Source organism: Pelmatolapia mariae, linkage group LG14, assembly GCF_036321145.2.
Source record: "Pelmatolapia mariae isolate MD_Pm_ZW linkage group LG14, Pm_UMD_F_2, whole genome shotgun sequence".
Classification (NCBI taxonomy): Eukaryota; Metazoa; Chordata; class Actinopteri; order Cichliformes; family Cichlidae; genus Pelmatolapia; species Pelmatolapia mariae.
Genome location: NC_086239.1, coordinates 20,112,794 through 20,128,242, shown reverse-complemented (window position 1 = coordinate 20,128,242; position 15,449 = coordinate 20,112,794). Strand labels below are relative to the sequence as shown.

Here is a 15,449-nt window from a genome sequence, read left to right as displayed (position 1 = left end):
TAGCTTCGAGCCTCTACCGGTAAAAGTTTTTTTTGTCTGTTTGTGGGGTTTTTAAGGAATAATTTTTCATGTCAGTTTTATAAAATCACTTAAGTTTTGTATCGATACATTTAAATTTGATTAAAAACAAATATAAAAAAATAATTAAAATAATGCTGTTTAGCGTTTTCATTATGTTCAGTCCTGAGCCCTGGTCTGTTTTACGTTTCCCGTGTACAGTTTTCCCCTGTTGCTCCTTACCGCCGTGCACATACAATCACCTGTCATTTTATTACGTATTTGTAATTGGACATTGGCATCACACACTTGCTGCAGATTTCTTGGTTGCACGTCCCAAAGGTGCTCTATTGGATTGGCATGCAGATGCCTTCTGAGTATAGAGAACGAGTCGCGGATGATTTGAACTTTGTAACATGGCACACACTGTGGGTACACATGGTCAGCAACAATACTCACACAGGCTGCCGTGTTTAAACAATGCTCACCTGGTAGTAAGAGGTCCAACGTGTACCAAGAAAACATCCCTCACGCCGTTACACCACTACCAACCTGAACTACAAAGCAGGATTGCTCTATTTGAATCCATGGAGGATCAGACCTGTTCCCGTCTGAACCCACCTTCAGACCAGACAATGTTTTCCAGTCTTCTGTTGTCCAATTTTGGTAAGACTGTGCAAATTGTAACCTCAATTTCCTGTTTTTAGCTGACAAAAGTGGCACCTGGTGTGGTCTTCTGCTACAGCACAGATGGTCTTTCGCATGCCTTGGTTGTAAGGGATGGTTGAGTTATTGTTGCCTTCCTATGTCTCTTTTGACATACTGCCACATCTGGATATTTTCTCTTGTTCAGACCATCATCTGTAAACTCTAAAAGTGTCTGTGTGCGTGTGTAAATCCCAGCAGATCAGCAGGTTCTGAAATACTCAGGCCAGCCTGTATAGCACCAACAACCATGCTGCATGCAAATTGTTTTAAAAGAAAAAAAATAATAATAAAATAAAAGGCTGATTTCCCCCCCACAACAATACCCATCTCTACTTTTCCAGAGCCCCTGGCTAGCTTCTCTAAAGAAATAATCAGGTGACACAGATGTAGATTTTCTTCTTTTATTATATCGCAAACAATAATGACATCCAGGTATATTGTTAACAGTTTGCTGTGTGAAGAGTGAGACCATAGTGGCAATAACATCATGAGCTTTCCTGTAGGAGCTTGTTGTGAAGTCTGAAGTCCTCGTGTGTGGTTCACAGGCAGGTTACAGAGGGCCGAGGGAAACGACCCACAGACAGTAAAAAGCTGTCCGTCGGTCCCTTCACACACCAGACCAGAGCAGCACAGGGATTGCTTTGGACCTGCGAATGTCAAAAGGGGATTTTCCCAACACTTGCATACATCATCAGCCATGTTGTAGGTTTGCTTTTAGTCTTTTTCCTTCCTTTTTCCCCCCCTCCCCCAACCGATTATTACAAAATAAACAGAACGCACATCGTCCTGACCTCTGATCATCACCTTCCTCCTTGAAGTAAAATCAAGGGGCATAAGTTTTTTTCCTTTACATTTTGTGGTCTGGCATGTCATAGCGTGATCCTGAGGAGACTTTTCAAAAAGGCTGGTCGCAGCGTCTGGACCACCAAGGAGGCTGCTTTCTCAAGATAAACCCGATTGTACAGACAAATGTCTCCATTTTTGGCTTCAGCTAGAACATTTAACACGTTGGCATCTCTGTTAGCCAAACTGTACTACAAAAATTTACCCTCTTCATCCAAAGCCTCTGACTCAGATGTTCTGTACAGAGGAAAAAAAACAGCTAATAGGGAGAAAAAAAAAAAAGGGGGCAAAGGGGCACTGCACCAAAAGGGAGACATCAGTAATATTCCCTGAAAGAGAGGGTTTCTCCTTTGGGACATCCTAGTCTGCCACAATCCCATTGCATGTACAGAAGGAGGAGGCTGTCAAACCTCCCTCGAATAGCATCACACACAACAAAACCAGCTGTCCTACAACCAGAGATCAGAGCTGTCCGAACCCAGGATCAGTTTGGGGAAAAAACAATTACTCGATTTCTCTGTGATGCCAACAGCGTGGCACCAACACCATTATCATTAACGCTGAAGAGGAAGAAGGCAAATAAGCACTCATTCGCCAATTTTTTTTAAGTCAATCATTCACCAAATCATTTAAAACGTCATGTTCGGACAGCTCCGCCTCTGGGAGCAGGCTTACATGCAGCGGTGCTACATCACCAGGTCACATTTAGGCTCACAGTGGCCACTAGCAAGAGCTTGAGCAGCAGATCACCACATCCAGTTACACACAGGAAGAGAGGAAAAACTTGGCAAAGAAGCTAAGATAAGAAGATCGGTTAAAGCAGTGGAATTCTTTATTAGCCAAGAGATGCACCGGAATGACACGGCTAATCGGAAATTATAAGTGTTTTGTTTTTTTGTTGTTTTTTTTAATTTTTTTTTATTTAATTTAAACGCTTCATCAACATCATTAATGTTTTCTTTGATCACCAGTGAATGAACAAAGCTTCAGTGAAAAAAACAAAACAAAACAAAAAAACAGGGATGTGCAAGATTAACGAATCACCTTGGCAGCTACAGCTAGACGCAAGATGTTTCATGTATTTTTCATTATGTTTGTGTCCTATGAGGGAAGTGGAATGGTTGTCTCTTCAGCATTTAATCCAAAATCAGAACTTTTGAGGAAAGCCACTCAGGAGAGATTTGTCTGTGGAGACCCTCGGGTGTTAGTGTTGTCTTTCTCTGTACCCTTTAAGATGAGTTTTGACACCTCTGCATATATCAATAAAGACGTGGTTTGACAATCAGAATAGTTTCAGGGTTTTTCTAAGGATAGCTGCAGATACAAACCCAGTCATTTTGTTGTAAAGCAGGTCTGAAATATGACAAACTGCTCAGTTCAGGAAAGCGTTTCCAGGGTTACTCCCAGAAGGCTTTCAAAGGGTAAAGAGTTAAAGTATAAACCGTCCAGACGAGACGACCTCCGCAGTTATCCGGCATTTCCTCACTAATCCTCATTCCCGGCTAGGGTTATCAGTTTACGGCGACAGTAAAAAAATTGCCAGGCTTCTTAATTGATAACAAGCTAAATTTACATTTATTTTCACAGAAAACTGGCTTCTTTGTATTATTTCAGTACTCAAAACCGATTTCTTTATGCACAAGGTATAACTCAAAAATTACAGATCCTTGCACATACCAGATATGGAACCCAGGGGGCGCTCAATTTGACTCCTTGTCATTAGCCAGTTCACTGTGTTATTTTTTTTAAGCCTTCAGAGGGCGAAGCGGGACAACTGAGCATCTTCAGACTTTCCTTTGGTGCTCCAAACCCCCCCGCCACAGCCGACCAGGTCAGGAGGCGAGAGACGTGGCTACGAGATCCGGCTGCGTCTGACTGAGGAGGTGAAGGGAAAACGTCTCCTAAAAAGGGAGGCACGCCCGAGATCTTTACTCAGATTAAACGGGTGTAATCCCCAAAGTCTGCTCAGCGACCAGGGCGCTCACTGACGGCGAAACTCGCTCGCTACATCAGGCTTCTTGTTTTAAAAAAACAAAAAACAAAAGAAGAAAAAAACAAGCTTAGTGTAGCTACTCGCAAAGCCACGCATTTTAAAAATGGGATAATTTATCTAAAGTCCAGCAGCAATTCATGTGCCACCGTGACAATGAGTACAAAGCCGTTTTCAAGCCCCCGAGGTCCAAGGACACAGTTTGAAACATTCGTATATACAGCCATTAAAATATTACCTAGATCCACATGAAGAGAAATGGTATGCACACTTGAGAAGTGATGTTATAAAGCTACAGATTATTTCAATAACAAAGCCCCACATATACGTTTCTCCTGCCTCGTCTCTTAAACGTTTCACCGAGCTAGGCACCGACAGACTACGACAGTGAAGGAGAGAAATAACAGAGAGAGAGAGAGAGGGGGGAAAAAGAAAAATCCTAAATAAAAAAATAGACAAAAATAAATCTTACACATAAAGACACTGTCATTTCTTAAATTATCGGTTTTTAGTGCCCTACGTTTCACACCCAGTCAAAAACATCCGCCTTCGGTTGGTCGGTGGAGGCTCCGCGAGCCCCGTTGTTAAACCTATGGTACTTCTAGACAACGTCATGTAAATTTACAGTATACAATTTTGGATTACCATGCAAGAATACTTTTGTGTAACATTTAATAGCTCGATCTACATCCAGGAATAATTTACACAGAAGGACAAAAAAAAAAAAAAAAAAATTACTGGACCAGAGAGAGTGCGATGGATAAATAACCATGGCGGTGAGTGCGACAGAAGGGGACCGAGATGTGCGGGGGTGGAGGGGAAGGAGGGAGGAGATGGTTCGGGTTTAAGGTGAGGGAGGGAGGTGAAAGGGTAAGTGGGATGGCAGGAGGAGCGCCTGGGTGGTCAGGGTTGTGGTCCAATCCTCTCAAGGTCCAAATCAGCGACACTCCCAAACTTTTACCGTTTGATCTACGCTCCCGGTGACCACATAAGGAGCGGCCTTGTGGAAATCTGTGGAGCAAAAGAGAAAAAACAAAACAGAGTTACCATCAAATTGGCTACAGTGACATTGACAACATTTTTGCCCCTCTGGGCCAGCAGGCCAGTATATATCCAACACCTGTTATGTGTTTATTTGACGTCCTTTGGCTCGGATCAAGCATGTGTTTTCAATGTTTGTGGACAAGAATGGAGCTGTAAGGCTCTGAGGAACAAGCAAAGCTTTGGGGCATTTCACTTATTGTTGGTTTTGGCATTGCTTTTTTTCCTTTTAAATGAAGTAGACCTGACACGAATCTGACGATATTTCAGGGGCGTGGCTGGTTAGCTGCCCACAAAATCTCATTTGTTCTGGGAGCATTTATTAATGTTACCGTCACTGAATAGAAAGTGAGTCATCACTGAAAATAAAACCACCCCTCAGACATCTGGGAACATGAACACAGTGAAAAAGACTGCAGAGTTAATATCAGGTTTTTAAAGAAGAAATATTTGGGGAAGAGCTCGTGGTGTTGTATGACAGACCTCTACAGAAAAGGGGGGAAAATGATGTTTCTTTTTCTCTGCCGATTTCAAACAAAAGGTGCTTCTGTTGCTTTTTTCAGACTGCACCAGAACTCATCACATCAATAGCTCACAGCGATCCTCTCCGGTTGAAGCAGGATTTAAGAGGACTGGGTTTCAAACGGCTTGCCAAGGAAAAGTTGGCTCAAGAGCTCCTCAGGAGAGTTAACCAAGCCTTGATCTGCTGAAAAGCCGCAGATACTGGGGAGCGGGAGGAGAGGGGGGAATAAAAAATAAATAAAAAATCCTGCAGCGCTTGTCTACGTTTTAAACCTCAGCTGCGAGCGAGCCTGGTAAAGAAGCTCGGCTTCTTCACCGCAACTGTAAAGCAAATACCCTGGAGCATGTATTCACACCCTGCAAGGGAGAACTTCGGGAGACAACGTGGACAAACAATACCATGGCAGAAGCCTTTGGGTGGGTGGGGTGGGGTGGGGGGTGGGCGCTTACCCAGAGAGGTAACAAAGTGTTCGTGGGCACTCAGGGTTTTCATGCATCGCTTGTTCTTGTAGTCCCAGATCCTTAAGGTCTTGTCATCTGCACAGGTCACAATGAACTTGCCTCCGGGGTGGAAGAGGATCCCACGCACCCAGTTGTCATGGCCAACCTGCATGAGATACAGCAACACACATCTCATCTGATTCCTGAAGAAATATATCTTCACTTAAAACATTTTCACCCAAAAATAAGGACGTGGCACACACAAAAACTTCAAAAATGCTCCTCACCAGCGTCATAAGGCACATGCCAGTGCTGACATCCCACATCTTGATGGTTTTGTCTCTGGAGCCGGAGAGTAGGAAGGGGCCAGGCTTCCCACTCTTCTTGGACTGGTCGGGCAGAAGGGGGGGGCGGGGGGGAAGAGATTGAAATATTAGTGTGTATAATTCATTATTTGTACTTTATGCATGTGTTCAGACTAAGAACAAAGATGATAAAAAACATAAATCAAAATCAAAGGTTTAAATTGGCTACTTTGGTTTATTTTTACAGCTGAATGGTGAAAGGACTGGTGCTTGTAGCTAGGAGAAAGCCTGCTCGGCCCACTAAACTAAATACACAAGTTAAAGCATCAGTTCCTGTTTCAGCAGAAAAATGAATTTAATTCATTATTCAGACAGAAAAAGATCTGCTTAAATAAATCAAAAATGACATTAAACACCGAGCGTATGTAGCACGTTAATGAAGAGGTTCAAATATCAGATATTTCATGTCTAATAGGTGTGACTGCTTTAAACACGCAGGCGGCTACATTAAACCCCATTGGTGTAGAAACCACTGTACCAGAACACAGAGAGCAGCCTAAATTAAACACCTCTGAGCGTTTGTGTTATACGTTGCTGGCAACTAGTCTGAGAGCACATGTGCAAACATCTGTATAACAACAGCGGTCTCTCAGCCCGCAGGTTCACCCAATTCCAACAACTACGTTGGCTTGTTTAAAAAAAAAAAACAAAACAAACAAAAAAAACCCCAACTATTTAAAGAGCACTAAAAGTCAGCTTTTGTGAACACAGGTTAGATTGGGACGACTGCTGCGAGGGAGCATGTGTGTTTAAATTTGCGAGGCTACAATCAGACACACTGGAGATCATGAGGCAGGAGGACGGGCTGATTCTGTGTGTGTGACTGGCAGCACATGGCTGTACAGCAATGGCCGCCTCATGGCTCAATCTCCTCACCATCATCAGTCAAAGTCTTATTTGGTTTTGATATGTTTGAAGCTACAAATATTTTTCACTAGTGATGGTTACTTCTCACACATAAACTGATCTCACAGTTTGTATACAATCCTGTTAACAATTAAGTTCACGTTATGATTCAACAGCTTTTAGATCCACCTGGAGCAGAAATAACTTGAAGTAATCGCTTTCTGTTTGATTTTGTCAGTCTCACAAATTGCCATGGAGGAACTCTGGTCTTCTCTTCTTTACAATGTTGCTTCAGTTCATTGAGGTTTGCTCATCGGTTTATGCACAGCACTTCAATCCAGTCTGGACTTTAATCATTGCAACGCCTTGATTATTTTCTTTTGCAACCATCCAACCTTGGGCTCATTGTCCTGTTGCATGACCTGGTTTTAGCCAAGCCTTTATCTGTCATTCAGATTGCTTCACATCTGACTCTGGAATACTTTGGTATACAGAGGTCGTCTGTATAACAAGTAGCTGCAAAACAACCTCAAATCACCACCCCTCCACCACCGTGCTTCACAGTTGGTGTCGGGTATTTGTTCTGATATGCTGTGTTTGATTGATAAAGTGTAGATAATCAGTAAATCAAGCGCTGACAGTTCAGCACCTGGCTGTTTACCCTCTTAATTCTAATGGAAACAGTAAGGCAGTACTGAGTTTTTCGTTTTGTTTTTTTTTTAAATACGGCTGTACCAAACTAATGCCTCCAAATATAATACAATCTGACCTCAGGTTTAAAATCAGGAAAAGAGGCAAAAACATATTGAACTGCAAATTCAGGTAATATAAACCCTACAGTGTGTTCACACCAAACAAGAAGTGATATTGTCTCACAGTATCTATGCAAAGAGGTGAACTGAGGCAAATTTGCATTAGTGAGAGTTAAAAATATTTAAAATTCAGGAAAAAAATTCACACTGGGCTTTAGACTCTCGACTCCGACTGTCGACTCTGCTGGCATGACCAACGATCAGAAATGGAGGAAAAGCTTACGGCTGCTTTTTGTGGCCGGATACAGGTGTTAGAGTCAACTTCCATTTTATGTAAATATAGGATAAACAAAAAAATAAATAAAGGAAAGCAATCCATGATGAGATATCACTGTGTCTTGATTCAAGCCACCTCCCACAAATGTTTACTTCTCTCACTGGCTGCTAGAAGGAAACATTTCTGGGTTCTCAAACAGTGACTGTACTCATACAAGGCGAAACTGCACATTTGATGAGAACAAACCAACACATACACCAAAACCTGTGTGGACCTCGAGGAGTTTGGGAGAAATGAGACGTATCCGAGCAGATCTTTTACCTCCGAGCCTGTGGCGTCGAGGATGGTGGAGTAGGCACTCTCCGGTGCCCAGGAGATGCACTCCACCACATGTTCGTGCTCCCGCAGCTCAGCCTTGCATTCTTTGGAGGCCACCACCCACACGCGGACTGTCTGGTCGTTGGAGCAGCTGGCGATCAGCGTGCCGTCCTGGTTGGGTCGTACCATACGGACCCACTCCCTGTGGCCTGTGAAGGTCTTCACGCAGTAGCTAATGGACAAAAAACATGAAAGCAGTTAGAAAGCTATCAGCGTGGCTGCAAATAGTTAAAACCCAGCATCATGCTTAATTAAAACTAAATAACACACAATGGTTTAAAGAACAGCTTAAAGGTGTCTTTTGCATACCCAGTTGCCACCTCCCACATTTTTATGGTTTTATCCCTGGAGGCAGAAATAATGTGATCTCCGTTGGGCATGATGGCTACAGACGAAACATTGTGGTCGTGTCCTGGAACACAGAAAAACAAACACAAAAACAAAGATTCAGCGAGACCCAGAGCCTCTGAAAACAGACCCAACAGCACAAGCCCACATAACATCTAAGTCTGCTGTGAAATGTAATTTAATGATTTCAGACTGCAACACATGATCCTTTTAGTCTTTCTGCTTGCAATCTGACCACCAGAATCAAAATTTAGAAACAAAAATTTATTTATTTATTTAAAAACACATGCTTAGCACCAAACAAGGCCCAAACACTGTTATAATTCATCCGCAAAAAAAGAAGCTGACAAGCAAGAAAGCCAACATGCTGGAGCTTTGGCACTCATTTTTGTTCGACAGAGAATAAGAGGCGCGCAATTACCTAAAGGCTGGGCCATATTTAAGCTGCTAAATAGATGAAGACAACAGTAAGCATACTCTAAAAGGCCTGTGTGTGTGTATGTGTGTGTGTGTGTATACTTGCACATGCCACCAGGCTACAATAATGGGTGGCAGCTACACAGAAAAGTGCTATCTAGCGCTGAAGAGGGTAATTAAGCTGCTGTCCAAATCGGCACTAATCTACTTCACCAGTTGGCCTCTCTCTCCCCCTCTCTTTGTGTGTGTGTGTGCGCGTGTGTGTGTGTGTGTTTCCACCAAGATATTTAAAATTTAAAATAGGAGGAGTGGATTAAAAAGGAGGAAAGGTTGAGTGAATTAAAAGAGGACAGAGATGGTAGTAAAAAAGAAGGAGGGGGGAAAATGGTGGCTAACAGAAGTAAGCAGCAGGCTCAGATTAATAAAGCCATTGCCGTTGGTGAGTTCTGTGCAGCGAACCCAGCTCGTCTGTTTATAGATGCGTGCTAGCAGCTCACACTCATTTACACCAAAAAGAAGACTGGCAACCGGTGAAATCTGTTGCTCACTTGCACAAAAACGCAGGATTTGCAACTCCAGCATAAATTTAAGAATGCTTGAGTGGGTTTAGTCTGCTCACCAGGAAGGGCTTACACCCCCATCAAAAATAAATATTCTTTTATGTCTACTTCACAGACAGCCATCAGTGGCCACTTCAGATTCAAGGTTTGAAGATGAAAAGCATTGGTAAGGTGGACCATTAACGAGCAGGGCCAGAGGACACATTTTAAATTATTTTTAGGTTAAGAAGAGCTGAATCCAGAGCTAGATGTACTCCCCGGCTTGGGTTGGTGCGAGTCGATGCCCATCAAATGTGATAACAAGCAGCATGTGTAGCACCTGAGCACTGGAACCACATGGTGCGGAAACCATAACAAAGGGGATATAAAATGGCAGCAGCTGTGATTAAGGTCCACTAGAGAAAAGAAACCAACAGCTTCATCTTCTTACCGTGCATGGTCCTGATGCACTCAAAGCCTTGGAAGTCCCACAGCTTGATGGTCATGTCTGCGGAGCAGGACGCGAGCAGTTTGCCTGTGTGGTCAAAGGAGATGTCCTGCACTGAATCTGTGTGGCCCTTCAGCGTGCGTTCAAAGTCTCCTGTTTCATAGTCCCACACCTGATGGACAAAGCAAATCCCTTCGTCAACATTAAGTTCATATACCGCTGATACACTTCATTTCATCACACACCCAAACGTTGCATCATCTGTAGCTCTGCGTTGTTGAAATTATAGTTACAACAATAAGACGCACTGATGGCATAAGTCAAAGGAAGCACATACTGAATGCATTTTGGAGCCTGTGGCACCTTAGAGCTTCTCATCAGGGTCGCAGTTTGGCCAGAAAAAAGCTAACACGTTACTGTGCTGAGCCTGAGTGCTGCAGACAGAGCATGGTGTAGAAAAGCCTAATTTTCTAGCCTGAAAGCTGCTGCGTCTCTAGCTTTAAAGCAGACAGACGGTTTGTCACGGAGGGATAAACCTTCCTTGGTTCCTCTCCTGGGGTGGGGGAATTTTGGGGCAGACGGTGATGGGAGACCCCTACCATCACCTCCCCCATCCTCATAGTTTCCTTTGCCCTCTTCCCATGAGGAAGCTACAGATGGCTGGGGGAGGTTGTCCTGGATGAATTCAGTGGTTCTCTCTCCCTCTTTTGTTGGATGTACACATTTCACACTCACACATATAACAGTACTCAGGAGCAGAGGCTAAAGCACAGCTATCCATTAACCTGTAACTCTACACTGAAAGACTGATGATTCAGACTGGCACTGATTAATAGCCTCCATTCGTTCAGTGAAAATATCGTAGATTTTTTTAAAATATCAAAGGTCGCTAATAATGTGAAGACTCTCCATGTGCTATTTGTGAGGAAAGCAATGAGAAAGCTCACACTTCAGTTGTTTAAATTACCCTGACCTCCTGGTGGCGTACCTGAGCACACACAGAAGCATGATTTGCACGCTGTACACACATGAAAGGGTGTTATAGTTGCAAATCAAGAGAGATTTCTTACGAGCACAGCAGAAAAGGTGTCAGAGAAAGTTTTGAGACGTTCCTCAGAGTGCTGTTTTTGTTTTTTTGTTTTTAAACCACCGTGATCATATTAAGGTGTAAAAACCCTTTTTAAAATTTTGAGTAGATTTACTCGTTTTACAGCCCTCAGTTCACTCCTATTTTCACGTATGGTTATGGGTTTGGTTTCTTTGATTTTTTAATTTAATTTTTTAAAATTTTTGCCATGCAGAGATGTTACTTAAAATAAAGGGCAAACAGGATTTGAAACAGAAAAAAAAACAAAACAGCTTACATCCCATGAAAAGATACAAGTACAGGGGGTTTCTAACAATGTACAACCCAAGTCAAAAACTCTGATTCCTGGCTGGTTAGAGCCTACCAATAACATTTCCTGAGGTGGTCTTATGATCTGTCACAATGGCTGCAGATATTGGATTATAAAAGTACCTACACAGTGAAAAGTTACCTCCGGTCAGAACTTCCCTGCATATAAAACATTTTGAGGCCCACCAAAGAGGTTTTTGCCTTTCACCAAACATGTGATGAAATTATTTAACCATTCTCTCCCCCCCCCAATAGTGGAATTAAATTTAATCAAGCATAAAACACAAAAGACGTGACAGGTAAGGAAACATAGCTCTAAAGGGCTTAAAGGGCTTGTGTGTGTGCAGTCTGACCTCCAAAAGCCCTCCCACCATTTACTGGCCTACAGCCAGCTTTTGTTATTGTACCATTAGCTTGGTAGTTTATGGTACAAAGTTTCAACTTGCCAGCAACATCAAGCAAAGTTACTGTTAATAACTTCAATAAATGGCATTAGAAAACATTTTAAAAACAGTCTCATTAAGAAACACTGATTTACTTAATTGCATTTATTCAAGCTTTGAAAATTTTTTTACCTACTATACATTTTGTCATCATCCATTTTATTTTACTGAGCGTTCAGTGCTGCTTTGGGGATTAATAAACTAAAATATCATAAAAAAAAAAACTACAAAAGCAGAAAGATATTGAGCAGTCAGCACAAATGAAAATGAAGCTGCTTACTCCAACGATGAGCAGGCCAGTCAGCATTTTAAACATCAGTCAGTACCAGCTCTGTTTGCCCATTGAGCTGTTATAGTACAGTACAGAGCTGGAGAGGTATTTGCTGGTGCATGAAGATCACAAACCACACAAGGTAACATATGCATTTCTAATCAAGGCTGCATGTTAAAATACTACGAGGTTAGAAATGCCTGTTTTTATCAAAATGATGGTTAGTACATCAAGAATAAAATTCTGATGAAGCTGGTTTCCTCTATAAATGAAAAGGTTTCTGAATCAGTTGCTATAGAGGAAGTTAACTTCTTCGAGTAGCAGCAAACAGAAATGTGACTACAGTTAATGACCACAAAAAGGTTTACTGCTTTCTTTGTGGAGATTAAACAAATAAGACAAGGTGTTAATTAGTGAGCTTTTGATGTGCTGTGAGGCAGATTAATCTCAGGAGAGAACGCTACCCCACACTCCACCCCACCTTACCCCGGGTCCTCATGCGAAACCAAGCTAACATCTACTGCCTCCCACATGTTAACAGGCGGCCTGATTATGAGGTCAGGCAGCTGACAAGATTCTCAGTCTGGCCTTTTCTGAGTAAAGGGGTCCGTTCCTTGTTAAAAAAAATTAAACACAACGGGTTTAGGAGATGAAAAGTAGGACAAATGGGGGATTCATAGCAGGGTGCAGAGAGTGGAGGTGACAGGGAAAAGATTTGCCTGAAATCCGGGCTCAGTTTTAAGATTTGGGCCCAGGGCCTCCCTGCTCCTGAGGGACAGACAGCTGATGGCATGGAGTCATGGTGGGGCAGCTAATGGTTTAAGTGGAAGATAAATGTGCCAGGATGCTGAGAGGAGGGGGTGCAGTGGGGGGAGCGAGTTGGAGGGCGGGGCTGGAAAAGGAAGAAGATGCCAAAACGGAGTGAGAGAGAATTCCCTGCTGCGTGGGTGTAGCCAAGGAGGAGATGTACAAATGTCTGTTATTGTCTCATGAATAAAATATACAGATAACAAACAGCTCAACGGAGTATTGGCATTGTTCAGTGAAGCAGTGGAGAAACGCAGCTGCAAAAACAGCCCAGAGACAGAACACAGAGTTTATATAAAAGAATCCACGAATAAATACAAGACACAGAGACAGATACTCGTATAATCCAGAGTATATCTAGCAAGGAGAGTCAGAGCAGTAAAGGGAAAGCTAAGGGAAGCATCATCCAAAGAAGAGAACAAAAGGTGTTTGAGTTAAAAATGCCACCAAGCGGGCTTTAAATTAAAAGACAAAAAAAAGGAGATCATTTTTAAATCTCTAATCAGGAGGAGGTTACTGCAGTAATACTCTAAAGTCAGGGTCCAAGAATGCAGATTCTGTTCATGTGCATGTATTTTGATCACTGGGCCAAATTACTTCTTCAGTCTCCATAAAAGTTTTTTTTTTAATGTTTTGACAATGACAGCATATTCAAAATACCAAAAATTTAAAAAGGCCAATCAATATATGAATGCATCTTTTCACTGCCTACAACGCAAACATATCTTGTAAAAGGAAAACGCCATGTTTAAAAAAATAATTTGTTTTTGGACACCAAAACCATTGAAATGAAAGAATTGAACCCATCCTCTACTCTTTAAAGACAGCTTACATTAAGCACAAAGTGAAAGGGGAAAACTGGACTGATAAAACAAGGTTATAAAGCAATTTTTAAACACTGATTTATGCTGCATACATCTTTACCTCTGATATGAGGAAGCTCCCAAATCAGACACACAAACCACTCATGGAGTCATTTTTTGGGTCTTTGAAGCCATGATATACACGCAATATTGCATTTGAACATTTCTCACAAGCGTAAATGCCTGTTTTAGTCCAAACATCATGAATTAAAACATTAGCATACTCAAATATTACCCATGCAGAGCGACAGCTGTGCCATCTGTGCATGCTGGGAATAGAAGGCATCAAACACTGAATAACTGGATTTGTAGAAATTCTTCTAAAAGCTGTGACTCTAAACAAAATGCACATTTTCTCAGCAAAGTGCACATCCACTGCTGGGATACCCATACCAGTCTACTTAACACAACTGTCTTTATTACTCTCCTTTTAAACTAAATAATTAACCGAGCTTAAAAATCCAGCTCCACAAACACAGTTTGAGACCATTTCTTAAACTCTGATTAGTACGATGCTTGAATTTAGAGACAAGGATACTGAAGACAAAACTGTCAGTGTTTTTATCCCTGGAAAGCTGAAATGTTCTGAACTCATCATAAGACTCACTGGGGCCACCATCAGCAGCTATGCTGAGCAGAACAACAAACATCAGTAGATCAGGGTTATCGGATCATGTGCAAAGGGAGAGCACAGTCCTGCAGGGCTCCATTAAAAACTTCAAAAGTTATTTGGACTGTTATGTGCAACCTGAGCCCCAAGACAAATTTGTCAGTGAAATCACCTACTGCAGATTTTATTTGGAAACTCTTGGCTCTTCGACTTGAAACCAGCAGGACTGACCTTTATTGTTGCGTCCTCAGAGGCTGACACCATGACACTGAAGACAGGGTGGAAGATTACACGGGTGACCGGACTGCGGTGGCCACTCAGCGCGTACTTTTCTGGTGGGCGTGGGATCCACTCTTTGGGGTCACGCTTCTGAGTAACGGGCCCACCCAGAGTGAGCTCATCTTTAGCTTCGTTTAGTTTGGATTCAAGCTCCATCACCTAGCCAGAGAGCACAGGGACAAAAGCTGGTGAAGCATATTGAAATGTACATTTAGGTGATACGAGAGAAGGAACATGGAATCACGAGACTATTGTATTTGTTTAAGTTAGTATTTTACATCAACAGTGGTGTCATTGCTTTCTTTGACAGACTTCATTTCAGTGTTAACAACTGCTTCAGCACTAATATCACGAACCTTTCACAAGACTACAATCCTCACAAGCTTTCTTTGAGGAGGGAAAAAAAAAGAAGCTCACAAACCTTCTTTTGTAATCTGATGACTGAGGTCCATTTTTTTTCCAAAAGGCCAGCGTACTTCTTATCCAGTTCTTCATTCTGGGGAGAAAAGTGTGAGGGGGGGGTATCAGAAAAACTGACAAAGAAAGTCAATCAAAGTCATGGGCTTAGCATAATCGGTGAGGAGCATGTTGTGTGTGTGCGCGTGTCAAGGGTGGGTAGGGGCATAGTGAGATCTGGCTATAGTTAGAAAAAAGAAAAAAAGAAAAAACAAACAACAACAAAAAAAACCCCAAAAAGGTGGGGGGGGGGGGGGGGGGGGGATTATTTACACACCCTTCACAGGCCAACACCAACTGCAGGACACTGCCAACCTACTGTATGACACACACACACACACACACACACACCAAGTCCTAATCCTCCTCACACAAGCTAATCTCCTGCAGACAAGAAAGGCTTACAGCCTCA

General features: G+C 42.4%; 1 protein-coding gene across 2 annotated transcripts in view; it reads right to left on the bottom strand.

The window, feature by feature from the left end:
• Positions 1-1,092: 1,092 nt before the first annotated feature.
• LOC134640951 (lissencephaly-1 homolog) overlaps positions 1,093-15,449 on the bottom strand; it is a 39,830-nt gene continuing 25,473 nt past the window's right edge. For both annotated transcript variants that reach the window (XM_063493059.1, XM_063493060.1), the window contains exons 4-11: positions 15,003-15,077; positions 14,534-14,740; positions 9,916-10,084; positions 8,470-8,572; positions 8,104-8,332; positions 5,830-5,931; positions 5,552-5,708; positions 1,093-4,549 (exon numbers count right to left, since the gene is read on the bottom strand). In XM_063493059.1, coding sequence (XP_063349129.1) covers positions 4,476-4,549; positions 5,552-5,708; positions 5,830-5,931; positions 8,104-8,332; positions 8,470-8,572; positions 9,916-10,084; positions 14,534-14,740; positions 15,003-15,077 — 1,116 coding nt within the window. In that variant the 3' untranslated portion in view covers positions 1,093-4,475. The remainder of the gene's footprint in view (positions 4,550-5,551; positions 5,709-5,829; positions 5,932-8,103; positions 8,333-8,469; positions 8,573-9,915; positions 10,085-14,533; positions 14,741-15,002; positions 15,078-15,449) is intronic.